Raw genomic sequence first — 15,514 nt, forward strand, 5'->3', positions numbered from 1 at the left:
GATGAGGACAAACAGAGAGGAATACGCTTCTCTGACATTAAACAAAGAATACACCATTCCTGATCACAATCACCCTTAATGAATTGCATTTGCATTGCACTGTTATTTTACAAATTCAATAAATAGATCCAGACTCAAATAAACCTTTATTTTCATAGATGATTGATTGATTGCTCCCCAGTGGATGACAACAGTTCGAGTGCGTCATTCTCCGTCTTTAAAAGCCTGGTCTCTGTTGCCATCTAGTGTTGGTGACTGGCGTGTATGTGGAATTTTGTCCATCACAGTCGTGACACATGCACATGCGCGCGCGCACACACACACACACACACGCACACACACACACACACACAGCAATTCACATCAGTCAAAACTAGGGTGACCTCCAGACTTCCAGTTCATCCGGATTTTTGTCGTACAGTCCGGCCCTTTGAGCCCTCTTTCTGTGGTGCTGACAGTGATAACGCTGCAGTTAGCTTGTTTACAGATGATTAGCCTACATTGTTGTGTAGCCTGCTTCCAGGCTCAGCCGTCATCTACAATGAGCACATACAGAACAGTAATCAAACTTTTTTATTACATCTGTGTCATAAGTGTCCCATTATTCAGAATTACTGTAATCATACAGCCAATCGGAAAAAGAGAATGTATTCTCTCAACAAACATGGATTATTGAATTTATTACTCTACTCACAAAGATTAATTATACACCATCAACAGTAGTGATCATGTGTGCTTTTTATTCTTTAAAATGTACATTTAGCATCCACCATAAGATCCCATACATATGGTGATTTTAGCGCAAGTGTTTTGGGACAGCCATAAGAGTCATGTTGGAGCAAAAAGTGTATTGCATCATACATCAAATATCGTATTTAATCTCCTGAGTACAAGCTCATAAATATTCACTTCTAGTCAACATCACGTAATGTCCCACCACCAGACATGAGTCTGATCTAATATCTGGTCAGCAGCTATCTGTATCTGGGGTCTTTACACTTCTGTCCTGCTGCATACAGTGTGGGTCATAACAGCTTCACTGATGATCCAGTGTACATGAAAAACGGATTGCCTATCCTGAACCCAGGGTAGAGTGTGTGAGTGAATGTGGTCTGGACTCTGTGCAGGAGGGTCATTGTGTCAGAGATGCTGTAGAAGGCCAGAGTTCCTGCTCTGTGATCCACATACACTCCTATTCTGGAGCTGGCCACTAGAGGGAGTTCAGTCTCTTTCTTATTGTGCCAGAAAGAGGAGCAGCTGGAGCTGGAGCGGTGCAGCATCCAGGCCTGATCATTCCATCCAAACCCACTCTCATTATCCCCTCCTTTCCTGCTGATGCTTTTATAGGAGACTGCTATTTGAACACACCACCCACTCCACTCCACCTCCCAGTAGCAGCGTCCAGACACACCCTCTCTACACAGCACCTGATGACCCCTATCAAATCTCTCTGGATGATCAGGATATGACTGGAGCTCAGCTCTCCACTCCACCCTCCTGTTCCCCTCAGACAGATGGAGGCGTCTGTGTGCTGTGTTTGGATCCAGTGTGAAGTGACAGGAGTCTGATGAAGGAGAAGAGAAAAAAGGATGAACTTAGACTTGTGTTTTAGTATTAATGTGTGTGTGTGTGTGTGTGTGTGTGTGTGTGTGTGTGTGTGTGTGTGTGTGTGTGTGTGTGTGTGTGTGTGCGTGTGTGTGTGTGTGTGTGTGTGTGTGTGTACGCATGTGTGTGTGTGTGTGTGTGTGTGTACGCATGTGTGTGTGTGTGTGTGCACACGCATGTGTGTGTGTGTGTGTGTGTGTGTGTGTGTGTGTGTGTGTGTGTGTGTGTGTGTGATGTGTACAGCGATGGACAGCTGGATGTCTGATTGTGTGTCCAACTTACACTGCAAGAACTCCTCTCTGGTCACTGGTTCAGGAAAAACACCAGGCACTGAAACATCAGACACTGGAACAGAAAATAGCACGTTAGTACCAATAAAACAGTTACGTTTGCTGTATGAAGAGAATATATACATCGATGACAGCACACCCCTTTTTAAATCACATCAGTGGAGATTGTATAATGCTCATTATGAGTCCCCAGCTGCTTAAATCTTAAAGTTCTCCAACCTCCCACTGACGAGTCCTTCATCTTCATGTGGACAGTGTCTTCTTTTGCACAGCATAGAGTTCATTTGCAATAAAGTTCAACAGAGAATATACTTTCTGAGAAGACTAAGATGTTTTTGGGGGGGGGGGGGGGGGGGGGGGGCTCTGCACTAAACACACCCCAGGATGGCAGAAAAGATTGCTTTGGACCCCTCACACGTGTTACATCAGGAGTATGAGTTCCTCCCATCTGGAAGACGTTTTAGAATGCCTAGCTGCCGGAGAACCAAATACAAACATTCTTTTCTCCCTCATTCTATATCACTGCTCAACCATAAGAATAAAATAGACCAGACCCCAGAGACATTAATGGATTAACTTACTGGACTGTAAATCTCCCTGACTGTCTATGGACTTGACAAGGGTGAACTGCAAGACAAATTTCTGTGCAAACAGACATTAAAGTTTTATCTTATCTTATCTTCATTAGGAGGGTAGGGGCATGCTTAGAGGACCTTCAGTTCTAACCCACCTCAATTAGTTCATTATCACAAGATAACTGCATGCAGAAGTAATGGGTGTAATCTAGTAGTTTGGAGTGCATTTTAATGTTAGTTAAAGCTGGATTTTGACCCAATATCTGATCTCCATCAGTTTCTGCTTTTGTTTGCTGTTACTGCTCAATTTAAACATCTAAAAGGCCTTCATTTCACATTCTGACAGAAGGTTTTTAAGATTTAAAAGATTAAAAGAATTATCACTCCATTGCTAGACCTCAGATGTGGAGGCTGTCAGAATCAGTGAGTAAAGACGTACTGTGTGGTGGCAGCCCATCCTTACTGCTTGTTCTTTTGATTGGGAGTTCAGGATCAGTATCTGGGAGCCAACACAGAGGAGACACTCATTCACCCGGGATCAACCAAACAAAACACACATCTAGCTTTGCAAGTATATCATCTTGTGTGTACTCCTCCTTTTGGGAAATGTTTGTTTTCTAACACCTGTGACACTGCATGTTGCTAAGGGCTGTTAGCTCTGGAGGTAAGTTTTTATTTCAGCTGAAGATGGGAATGCAACTTAATGACAGACTCACATTCTAAAGACTGGATGATCTCAATATGTGCCACTGTTGAGAGACACAGAACACACAGAGTCAAATGAATCCATAACTGTTTGAACATAACAGTGTCTTATAGAAATAGCTCATCATTGTGTCCATTCTAGAGGTTTGTCCAACCTGCTGCAGATATCTTTTCTACTTCCTCCTTGAAGATGCCTTCCAGTTTCTCCTCCAGCTGCACCTTCACTACAGAGACAGATTCCTTCACAGCCTCAAAAGAGACACTTTGGCTGAAGGTCATGCTGGTTGAAACTGTACTGCAAGGAGCAGCAGTGACTGACACAACATTCTGCAGAGAAACACACACAAGGTGAGACAGGCCACCTGAATATGACGTCAGGGCCCACTAAAAATCATGACTTCACTGACCAAGAAAACCCTGGTCTATAGCCAAAAGCATATACAGCACATCTATTCACAACGAAGGAAAACAGGAAGTTTGTTACCGGCTTGTGCTACACATTCTATGTTACCATAGCGATTCATGGTGAAGGTCAAAGTGTGGGAAAGTTGTGGATAACCAAACGCATATAAAGCACAGCGGTAAATACATCACACGATGTAAGCAGTCCTTAACAACGAGTCCCAGGCAACAGCTAATTTTCAGGATGAATATCCGTAGGATTTTTATTCAGTCATTCGAACATTACTGGGGCATGTATTGCTTTTTTTCAGGCTATGTTTTCGATTGTAACCCCTTGTCAGTTAGATAAATAACGTTGAACTGTTCTGTCATTGCCTATCAGACGTGGTGAAGTTAGTTGCAGCTCAGTTTGTCTATGAGTTCAAATAATAGGCGAGTTCAGATGCATGTAGGCACTAGGCAGTACTCTGCAAATCACACAAAGGTTTTAGTAGAGGTGCATCCTAGAATTAAAAAGCAATTTCTTGTGATGTCTGAAAGCTCAAGCCTCTGTGATTCAACATGTAATGGCAAGAGTCATGTGGCTGCTCCCTCACCCAGACAAGTATTTGTTTTGGAAAGCCTGTGGAGGTTTGGGGTGTTTGTGGGACAAAGACTGAAACTGCATCATCATTCCTGCCAGTTGAGCGCATCAAGAGCAGGTGTGCAGCTGAGCACATGAGACCGTGTCTCTAGTGACTCCATTGTGGTGGAGATTTAAGGAGACTCAGTGGAGCTCTGAGGGGTATGCTGAGGTCTATTGTTTATTTACTGATTGATTGATTGATTTATGATACTTAATGTTCAGTATTCTCTGTAACATGGATAGAATCAAACATTAAAATCCTTCCTTATCTCTTCTGGACTAATTTTCCTCTGACCACCTGCCTGCCTGCCTGAGAGTCTGCCCTCCTGACTGCTTGAAATACTGCCTTCACTGATGAAGTTTCTTTTCATATTTTTTATTGGCACAATAATTGAAAACGTATTGTAACTTGTTGGAACAAGGAGCAGCAGTGACTGACACAACCTTCTGCAGAGAAACACGCAAAAGGTAAAACAGGCCATCTGAATATTCCGTCAGGGCCGTTTCCTTAACTGCAGACATAATGGGTAACCAGTGGGTTTAGTGTGTGTGTGTGTGTGTGTGTGTGTGTGTGTGTGTGTGTGTGTGTGTGTGTGTGTGTGGGGGTGGGTGGGTGTGTGGGTGTGTGTGTGTGTGGGTGTGGGTGTGTGTGCGTGTGGGTGTGTGTGTGTGTGTACATGTACATGTGTCTGTACCTCATCACACATCACACAGCTCACGTATAGAATTCTATTCCACACTGTTGGTGTTTGGACATACAGTATATTCCACAGAAAGCTATCAACGCAATGCTCTTTATTATTTTTGCTGCATTAAATTTCAGTTTTAAGAGTGCAGATCAAATGTTACCTTGAGGAAATGGATGTGATCCTCTGTGTGTGAAAGCTGCTCCAGTTCAGCATCTCTCCTCTTCAGCTCAGCAATCTCCAGCTCCAGTCTCTTCAGAAGTCCTTCAGCCCGACTCACCTCAGCCTTCTCCTGAGCTCTGATCAGCTCTGTCACCTCAGAGCGCCTTCTCTCAATGGAGCAGATCATCTCAGTGAAGATCCTCTCACTGTCCTCCACTGCTGTCTGTGCAGAGCTCTGTTAGGAGACACACAAAGAGGAGGGCAGGAGACACACAGAGGGAGGTGAAGCTGAAAGTGTTTCATGGTGTCAGTGGTTCTCTGTGTGCTGTAGAGATGGCAGCAGAGGCACAGTTACTCACTGGGCTCACAACAACCTGGCCCGAGGGTGGAATTAGAATTTATTACAGCAAATGAAGAATTCTCACTTTCCAGGAGTCAGTATTAATATTACAGACTTTGCAACATACTTATTCATAGAACATTACATTATACAAATATATTAACACACTAATTCTAGGCTACTACAGAAGTTTGATCTGAATGTTTGACCATTTATTCATCAAGTGTTCAGCATTCCATCATTAAGTAATTGAAGAAAAAGCGAGTTTGTTCTGGCTAACAAAATGATACCTACTGTGTAATCTCGTTAGCAGATAAACAGCTGCCATAATACTTATGATAACATTTGAGAGCTGAAACCAGCTGTTGTCTTCTCCTCTGGTCAGTACTCACCTTGAGAGTCTCCACAGCCTTCCTCAGCTCCTGCAGCTCCTTCTCTCTCTCCTGGATTCTCTGCTGGAATCTCCTCTGGGTCTGCCCCAACTGTTTCTGTTGATACAAATGCAGATGTGTACACTTATGTATTGCATGCCATACTGTACATTTCACATTTCAATGTGATTTACAATGTGCAAATAATCGTAAATAGGATCATAAAAGGGACACAGTTAAAGAAGGAAATGATTTTAATACCATCGAAATAAAATAAAATTAAAAAAAACATAGAAATGATTAAAAGACATACAAACCAAAATAGAATTGGTACACCTGTACACAGGAACTGTATTTGATCAGTTAGCTATTCTCAGAGAGCATAAGAGAACAGTTTGGTCTTAAGTCTGGAAAGTGGCAGTTGATTCCATATCTGTTCATAGCAGCTGAAAGCTGCTTCACCATGTTTAGTTCCCACAGGTTTTACCAACAAGTGTTTCTCCTGTGACCTGAGAAGTCTGGAAGGTGGGAGTTACTGAAGCAGGTCTGATCATTAGGTCTCATTCCATTTAGTGATCAGGGACTCTGACAATAAGCAAGTGGCTCAAAGCCAGCATATAATATTTGATCTTCTGTGCTTTATCATATTCAGGTGACACTACCATGTCAATGTTTGACAGAGTTTATACATTTTGCACTTTGTACCTGCTATCATTTCCTGGTTCAGGTCTTCTCTATTTAGACAGAGTCTACCGAAAACAGAGTATAGTGTTCTTGTAATTATACCAACACATTATATAAAATGAAGACATACTGTACGTGTAGCTCCAGTACTCACCTGTTTGTGTTTCCATTCTGCAGCAGCTGTGACTGTGTCGTGGCCTTTATGTTCGTCCATCGTACACAGATAACAGATACAAATCTGATCAGTACGACAAAATATTTCTAAAACTTTCTGATGTTCAGAGCAGATCCTCTTCTGTAGCTGGCCTGTGGCATCAATCACTGAGTGTTCTCCGGAATGAAGTTCATTGTGAGTTTTGAAGTGAGTTTTACAGTAAGACTTCAGACAAACCAAACAGGACTTCACAGCTTTGAGTTTTCTCCCAGTGCAGACATCACACTCCACATCTCCAGGTCCAGCAGAACACTGAGCAGGAGCAGCAGTCTGGATTCTGGTCTTCCCAAATTTCTCCACCATCTCAGCAATCAGAGGGTTTTTGTAGAGGACAGGTCTGGTAGTGAAGGTGTGTTTGCACAGGGGGCAGCTGTAGACTCCTTTCTGATCCTCCTGATCCCAGCAGCCCTTAATGCACCTCATACAGAAGTTATGTCCACAGTGAATAGTAACTGCATCTTTCAGCAGATCCAGACACACTGGACATGTGAAAGACTCTTCCTCCTGAGAAATAGCCGCCGCCATTTTCTAGCTGACACACACACACCAAGCACACACTCTGAGAAGCAGCAGCAGAGTGAGAGTTTCGTTTAGTTTCTGTTTTGCTTAATCAGAACTATCAGGAAGTGAGCAGGTAGGGCGGGGATGAGGGAGTAGCCAATCAGATGCCCCACTGATGTTTTTCTGAATGAGAAACTGGAAAAGGCGGTTGGACCAGATTGATATTTAGTGCATGAACTGAAATGGACTCAGCACACTGTGATCACGTGAAGTTACTGTGTGAGATTTAAGAAATAAGCCCCGAGAGGCCGTAGTTTACACTGATATTTTATCATAATTTGACTGTAATCATACAGAGAGGCAGCAGAGAGAGAATCAGACACAGATCATGTCAGGGTGTGGAGATATGAGAACAGCACTCGTGTTCTAGTAAAAGTTGCGTTAGCTTGTCAGATAGCTGGCTTTTCAAACACATCAAGCCGGTTTTGCAGGTGAATCTGTTAACGGATTGTTTTGTATATGAGGGGAATCAAGGCCCTCATTTAATAACACACACTGATCTAATGTGATGTAATATGAGGAGACTTATACTGGGGGATAGTTGATGTCATGACCCCCTGTGTGACTGACTGTGTCATCCTGTCTCCCCTTTTCCTCTCAGTGCACAGGCAAGGGGGGTTTTCAGCACAAGGGTGTTACGATAGTTTGAACGCTGCACACAGCGGTGTGCTGTGTTCCCAATACAAGAGAAAGTACGCCAGTGTCCCACTAACGTTCGAACAGCAGAAATAACAGTAGACATAATTGGGCTTATAAGACTGACAACCAGATCTGTGCCCAATGGAGGTCTCTAGTAGCCTAACCAACCAGACCCACATCAAGATGTACCCATACATTTCTGCCCTGCTGTATACAGTGTGGGTCACAGCATCTTCACTGATGATCCAGCATGTATCCAAACCCCAGGACAGAGCGTGTGAGTGAATGTGGCCTGAACTCATTGGGTGCCTCTCATTCAGCGTTTATACGTCCTCCCTCGCTCCTCAGGCCTCGATCCTCACTGATGTACATAAAGAATGATGGGGAGGCAACAATGGGATAGTCTATCCCTTCTTCTATCTTTCTTTATGCAGATCAGCGAGGATCGAGGCCCGAGGAGTGAGGGAGGACGTATAAACGCTGAATGAAAGGCACCCATTGTGTCATTGTGAGGGTCATTGTGTCAGAGATGCTGTAGAAGGCCAGAGTTCCTGCCCTGTGATCCACTTACACGTCTATTCGGTAGCTGGCCACTAGAGGGAGTTTAGTCTCTTCATTATTGTGAAAGAGCTGGAGCTGGAGAGATGCAGCCTCTAGGACTGATCATTATGATGACTCTCATCTTACTCTCATCACCCCGTCCTTTTCTGCTGATGATTTTATATGAGACTGCTATATAAACTTCACCACTCCACTCAACCTCCCAGTAGCAGCGTCCAGACACACCCTCTGATACAATACTTACCAAATCACTCCGGATGATCAGAATATGACTAGAGACAGTAACCATGAACTGTTGTGCCTTGGCGTGTTGGTTTGATCTTTGGTGTGTCTTAGCCCCAACAAGGTTGAGAACCTCTGCTCTAAGCGCTACATGGGCACCCGATATGTTAAACATGGACGACAAGAGAAATTCCTACATTGGGTTACTCTCTGCAAAGAAAACATTCTACCCTGTCCTTTCCTGGGGTTTCTTTGTGGAGGAATGCTGGGTGAAGTATAAGTTGTGTATCTGGCTTGTTGGTCATGTGTAGATGAAGCAGATGTTTGTGGAGGAATGCTGGGTGAAGTATAAGTTGTGTATCTGGCTTGTTGGTCATGTGTAGATGGAGCAGATGTTTGTGGAGGAATGCTGGGTGAAGTATAAGTTGTGTATCTGGCTTGTTGGTCATGTGTAGATGGAGCAGATGTTTGTGGAGGAATGCTGGGTGAAGTATAAGTTGTGTATCTGGCTTGTTGGTCATGTGTAGATGGAGCAGATGTTTGTGGAGGAATGCTGGGTGAAGTATAAGTTGTGTATCTGGCTTGTTGGTCATGTGTAGATGGAGCAGATGTTTGCTGCCTTCCCTCCTGATGTGGTGGGAAACCTGGACTACAAGAACCTGGTCTACATCATCACACACGGTGAAGAGAAGGATTAGGAGTAAACACCTTCTCATCGCTCCCGCCTCAGTCTCACGTTTGATTAGATTGTATTGTTTAATATGCAGTATGTACAGTATGTATCTATCATATACAGTACACACTTAAACACACCAATGCTTAATTACACACAAACAATAAACCAACAGATTTAATCCATTGTACTGTATATGCAGCCTTTGGGGAAACAGCCCTGACTGAATATTCAGGTGGCATGTCTCACCTTTTGTGTGTTGCTCTCTGCAGAATGTTGCCTCAGTCTCACTGAGCCTCCCGACTCGCATTCTCTCTCTGAGGACAAACAGAGAGGAAGACGCCTCTCTGACATTAAACACAGAATACACCATTCCTGATCACAATCACCTTTCTAAACCTTTAGTTCATGGCATTTGCATTGCACTCTGTTATTTACAAATTCAATAAATGGATCCAGAGTCACATGAATCTTTGTTTTCATTAATGATTGTTCCCCAGTGGATGACAATATAGCTCAAGTGCGTAATTCTCCGTCTTTAAAAGCCTGGTCTCTGCTGCCATCTAGTGTTGGTGACTGGTGTGTATGTGGAATTTTGTCCTGTCAGCAGTTGTGATCACAGTCGTGACACATGCACACGCACGCACGCACGCACACACGCACGCACGCACACACACACACACACACACACACACACACACACACACACTCACACACACTCACACACACACACACACACACACACACACACACACACACACACACACACACACACACACACACAGCAATTCACATCAGTCAAAACCATACAGTCCGGCCCTTTGAGCCCTCTTTCTATGGTGCTGACAGTGATAACGCTGGGCAGTTAGCTTGTTTACAGATGATTAGCCCACATTGTTGTGTAGTCTGCTTCCAGGCTCAGCCGTCATCTACCATGAGCACATATATAGAACAGTAATCAAACTTTTTTATTACATCTGCGTCATCATAGGTGTCCCATCATTCAGAATTACTGTAATAGCAATCATACAGCCAATCAGAAAAAGAGAATGTCTTCTCTCAACAAACATGGATTATTGAATTTATTACTTTACTCTCAAAGATTAATTATACATCATCAACAGTAGTGATCATGTGTGCTTTTTATTTTTTTTAAAATGTACATTTAGCATCCACCATAAGATCCCATACATTTTAGCACAAATGTTTTTGGGACAGCCATAGTAGTCATGTTGGAACAAAACGTGTATTGCATCATACATCAAACATCTTATTTAATCTCCTGAGTACAAGCTCATACATATTCACTTCTAGTCAACATCACGTAATGCCCCACCACCAGACATGAGTCTGATCTAATATCTGCTCAGCAGCTACATGTATCTGTATCTGGGGTCTTTACGTTTCTGTCCTGCTGTGAACAGTGTGGGTCACAACAGCTTCACTGATCCTCCATATATCCTGAACCCAGGGTAGAGTGTGTGAGTGAATGTGGTCTGGACTCTGTGCAGGAGGGTCATTGTGTCAGAGATGCTGTAGAAGGCCAGAGTTCCTGCTCTGTGATCCACATACACTCCTATTCTGGAGCTGGCCACTAGAGGGAGTTCAGTCAGTTTATTATTGTGATAGAAAGAGCAGCTGCCGGAGCTGGAGCGCTGCAGACTCCAGGACTGATCATTATGTCCAAACCCAACACCCCGTCCTTTCCTGCTGATGCTTTTATAGGAGACTGCTATAGTAACATCCCCACTCCACTCCACCTCCCAGTAGCAGCGTCCAGACACACCCTCTCTACACAGCACCAGTTCCCACACATCAAATCTCTTTGGATGATCAGGATATGACTGGAGCTCAGCTCTCCACTCCACCCTCCTGTTCCCCTCAGACAGATGGAGGTTTCTGTGTGCTGTGTTTGGATCCAGTGTGAAGTGACAGGAGTCTGATGAAGGAGAAGAGAAAACAGGATGAACTTAGACTTGTATTTGAGTATGACACTGTGTGTGTGCGCGCGCGCGCGTGTGTGTGTGTGTGTGTGTGTGTAAATGTAAATGTGCACATGTGTATGATTGTGTGTGTTTGTTTGAATGTGTGTGTTTGTGTGTGTGTGCATGTGTATGATTGTGTGTGTGTGTGTGTGTGTGTGTGTGCATGTACATGTGTGTACATGTGTATGATTGAGTATGGTGTGTGTGTGTGTGTGTGTGTGTGTGTGTGTGTGTATGTGTTGTGTGTGTCTGTGTGCGTGCACCTATATGTGCACTTGTGTATGGGTCGGGGTGTGTGTGTGTGTGTGTGTGTGTGTGCGTGTGCATGTACATGTGTGTACATGTGTATGATTGAGTATGGTTTTCCTACATATGTTTTTTTCCTACATATGTTTTTCCTACATAACTACCTGATCCGTGGCACCGAGGATGACAAAATGTTTATGGTATGTTGGTCTCAAGAGCTCGCATCAACTTAGCTTATAACCAGTCATCTGTGATTTGCACCCCCATGGTAAAAATTGAAAATGCAACTATTGCTTTAATTGCCCCTATCTTCAGATGAGATGTTATGAACTGCACCAAATTCCATGTGTATGATTAACCTGACACCCTCTGGGAGTATGCCAAGTTTTGTGGAATTTCATCCATGGGGGGCTATACAATAAATGGATTTATTTGCACATTCAGGACTGTATACCCATCGGCCTGTAGATGGTGGTATCAACCCTCTGGAGTCTAAATCCCCCCCTGGGTATTTGAAAAACTGTTCCAAACATCTCAATCTCTGCTAGTTTTTGTCCTAGAAACATGTAAGTGACACCATTAGAAACCTTTAATCAACTAGTTTCCAAATATGTGTTTTAAAAGAAAATGGTTCCTCTGGGTGCAACAAACATACAAACATGCAGGAACACACACACACACACGCACATAAATACACACACACAGACACATATCTACACACACACATACCAGCACATACACACATGTACATACAAAATTACACAAACACATGCACAAACACGCCCACACGCATGCACACATACACCCTTACACACACACACACACCTACACACACCCCACACACACACGCACACACACAGATGCACAGTGCACACACACACACACACACACCTCACACACACACACACACAGAGAAGCACAGTGCACACACACACACACACACACACACACACACACACATCTTTGAGTATGTTTTGTGCGATGCAGCACTGTGTGAGACCACCGGAGCTGAGAAGTTAGTGTGTGTGTGTGTGTGTGTGTGTGTGTGTGTGTGTGTGTGTGTGTGTGTGTGTGTGTGTGTGTGTGTGTGTGTGTGTGGTGCATTTCTGTGTGCCCATGTGTGTGTTTGCATGTGTGTGTACAGTATATGTGTGTACTGTGCATGTTCTGTGTATTCTGTGTGTGTTCTCTTTCTTTCTCTTTCTCTCTCTCTGTGTGTCTGTGTGTGTTCTGTGTTATCTGTGTGTATTCTGTGTGTGTTCTCTCTTTCCCTCTCTCTCTCTCTGTGGGTGTATCTGTGTGTGCCTGTGTGTGTGTGTGTGTGTGTGTGTGTGTGCCTGTGTGTGTGTGTGTGTGTGTGTGTGTGTGTGTGTGTGTGTGTGTGTGTGTGTGTGTGTGTGTGTGCGTGCGTGTGTGCACATGTGTGTATGTGTGTGTGAGTATGTGCCTGCGTATGTGTGTGTGTGTGTGTGGGATCTGATATTGGAGTGACAGTGACGGCAGAGAACACAGTGAACATACACATAGAGACACATAAAACACACACACAAGCAGACACACACACACACTCATAGACAGAAAAGCACTCATACACAAAAGCAAGCGCACACATGCACACACTCATTTACATACATAAAAGTTGCAGTAGGGGATGGAGTATAGAAGATGGAAACAAAAGCGTGATTGATATTTGCGGAGAGAATGAGAGTCTGGCCTGCTGCCCGCTTGAAATTCTGCCTTCACTGATGAAGTTTCTTTTCATCTTTTTTATTGGCATAATTATTGAAAAAGTACTGTAGCTTGTTGGAACTATACTGCAAGGAGCAGCAGTGTCTGACACAACATTCTGCAGAGTAACACACAAAAGGTGAAACAGGCCTTCTGAATATTCCGTCAGGGCCGTTTCCTCAACGGCTGCAGACATAATGAGTTAAACCAGTGGGTTTAGTGCGTGTGTGCGTGTGTGCGTGTGTGTGTGTGTGTGTGCGTGTGCGTGTGCGTGTGCGTGTGCGTGTGCGTGTGCGTGTGTGTGTAGGTGGGTGTGAGAGCAGACATGCCACATGCAATGTGAAGACCCCTTGAGTGTGTGTGTGTGTGCGTGCGCGCTTATGTGTGTGTGTCTGCAGGTGGGTGTGAGAGCAGTGAACAAAGCACATGCCGCATGCAATGTGAAGTCCCCTTGGGTGTGTGTGTGTGTGTCTATGTGTATATGTGTGTAAGTGTGTATGTCTGTGTATGTGTGTGTGTGTGTGTGTGTGTGTGTGTGTGTGTGTGTGTGTGTGTGTGTGTGTGTGTGTGTGTGTGTAGCTGGCCACTAGAGGGAGTTCAGTCTGTTCATTAGCATTGTCATCAAACGACATGCATCTCTCTGCCGTTTATTAGCAGCAAGTCGTCCACACACAAGAACAACCTGACATTGCTGTAGCACAGCCCTTTTAAAGGAATATTTCGGTATTTGGTTATGGTTATGGATATGGTTATGGTTATTTAGCAGACGCCTTTGTCCAAAGCGACATACAAATAAATAACAATACAAATTAAATAACAGTGAACAATTACAAAAAGGGAGAATAGCAATAGTATCAATAAACAATCAATTAAGCACTAACCTAATGAGAAATAAAACAATGAAATGAGAATTGCAATCAAATAAGTCACTCAGTTAATTAAATAATAACAATAACTATAGTATGGTATGGCTAAATTTAAGGACAATAGCAGAATAAATGTCAAATTCTAACAATGGACAAATTATAATAAAACAATACTATTATACAAACCATAACACAACAAACGCTCAAAAGACTAAGTGCATATTAAACAAATATGCCTTAAGACCCCTCTTGAAAGATCCAAAACTGTTGCTGGAACGGAGAGCACTGGGCAACTCATTCCACCAACACGGAACCACTGAAGAATAGGATCTACAGTTTGACCTAGCATGAATGGTTTGTCGACATAACAGACGCTCCTCAGAAGATCGCAATGGGCAGTTGGGAATGTACATCTTGATCAAAGAACTGAAGTAGCTAGGAGCAGATCCAGTCAGTGTCCTATAGGCCAGAGTGAGAGATTTAAATTTAATTCTGGCTACTATAGGGAGCCAGTGGAGAGTAACTAGGAGAGGGGTTACATGTGTCCTCTTTGGCTGATTGAAGACCAGTCGTGCTGCAGCATTCTGAATCAACTGTAGTGGTCTTAATACGCAAGCAGGTAGGCCAGCTAACAGGGAATTGCAGTAGTCCAGCTTGGAGATAACCATTGCCTGTACAAGAAGCTGAGTGGAATCTTGTGTCAGATAAGGTCTGATCTTCCTAATGTTGTACAGGGTGTACCGACATGACTTTGCAATTGAGGCAACATGCTCAGAGAAAGTAAGTTGGTCATCAATTATGACACCCAAGTTACGTGCCGATCTAGTTGGAGTCAATGAGGATGAGTCAAGCTGGATGTTCATCTGTTGGGGAATGGCTGTTTTTGCTGGAAACACCAAGAGCTCAGTTTTTGAAAGATTAAGCTGAAGGTGCTGATCCTTCATCCAGATTGAAATATCCTTCAGGCATGCAGAGATCCGATGGGAAACACTAGAGTCCTCAGGTGGGAAGGATAGGAAAAATTGAGTGTCGTCCGCATAGCAATGATATTCAAATCCATGAGAGCGAATAATCCTACCTAAAGAAGTGGTGTAAATAGAGAAAAGGAGGGGCCCTAATACTGATCCTTGAGGGACTCCTGTAGTGAGGTCATGAGACTTTGATATCTGTCCCTGCCAAGACACGCTGAAAGAACGCCCTTTAAGGTAAGATTTGAACCAGTCAAGAGCTTTCCCAGAAATTCCCAGTTCATATAGTGTAGAAAGGAGAATGTCATGGTTAACCGTATCAAAGGCTGCAGATAAATCTAACAGAATTAGTCAAACGGGCTTGAAGTGTAAAATACAGAAATATTCCTAGGCAATCTTATCTATC

The 15,514-nt window shown here is 43.6% G+C and overlaps 1 protein-coding gene across 1 annotated transcript; it reads right to left on the reverse strand.

Annotated features, from left to right (window-relative positions):
- Positions 1-740: 740 nt before the first annotated feature.
- On the reverse strand, positions 741-7,213 carry LOC134089172 (tripartite motif-containing protein 16-like). Its single transcript, XM_062543520.1, has 8 exons — positions 6,600-7,213; positions 5,783-5,878; positions 5,052-5,285; positions 3,331-3,502; positions 3,187-3,219; positions 2,910-2,969; positions 1,888-1,950; positions 741-1,564 (listed from the first exon to the last, which is right to left on the reverse strand). The coding sequence occupies exons 1-8, from the start codon at positions 7,182-7,184 to the stop codon at positions 1,026-1,028; spliced, it is 1,782 nt and encodes a 593-aa protein (XP_062399504.1). The 5' UTR covers positions 7,185-7,213; the 3' UTR covers positions 741-1,025.
- Between the last annotated feature and the right edge of the window lie 8,301 nt (positions 7,214-15,514).

Source organism: Sardina pilchardus, chromosome 8 (genome assembly GCF_963854185.1).
Source record: "Sardina pilchardus chromosome 8, fSarPil1.1, whole genome shotgun sequence".
In the NCBI taxonomy this organism is placed as follows: Eukaryota; Metazoa; Chordata; class Actinopteri; order Clupeiformes; family Clupeidae; genus Sardina; species Sardina pilchardus.

Excerpts from the sequence above, each read along its gene's own strand:
- LOC134089172 (XM_062543520.1), bottom strand. The coding sequence starts at position 7,184 with ATGGCGGCGGCTATTTCTCAGGAGGAAGAGTCTTTCACATGTCCAGTG. Across the intron at positions 5,286-5,782 it reads AGGCTGTGGAGACTCTCAAG|AGCTCTGCACAGACAGCAGT; the intron begins GTGAGTACTGAC and ends GTCTCCTAACAG. Across the intron at positions 2,970-3,186 it reads GATCATCCAGTCTTTAGAAT|ATACTGATCCTGAACTCCCA; the intron begins GTGAGTCTGTCA and ends GTTGGCTCCCAG.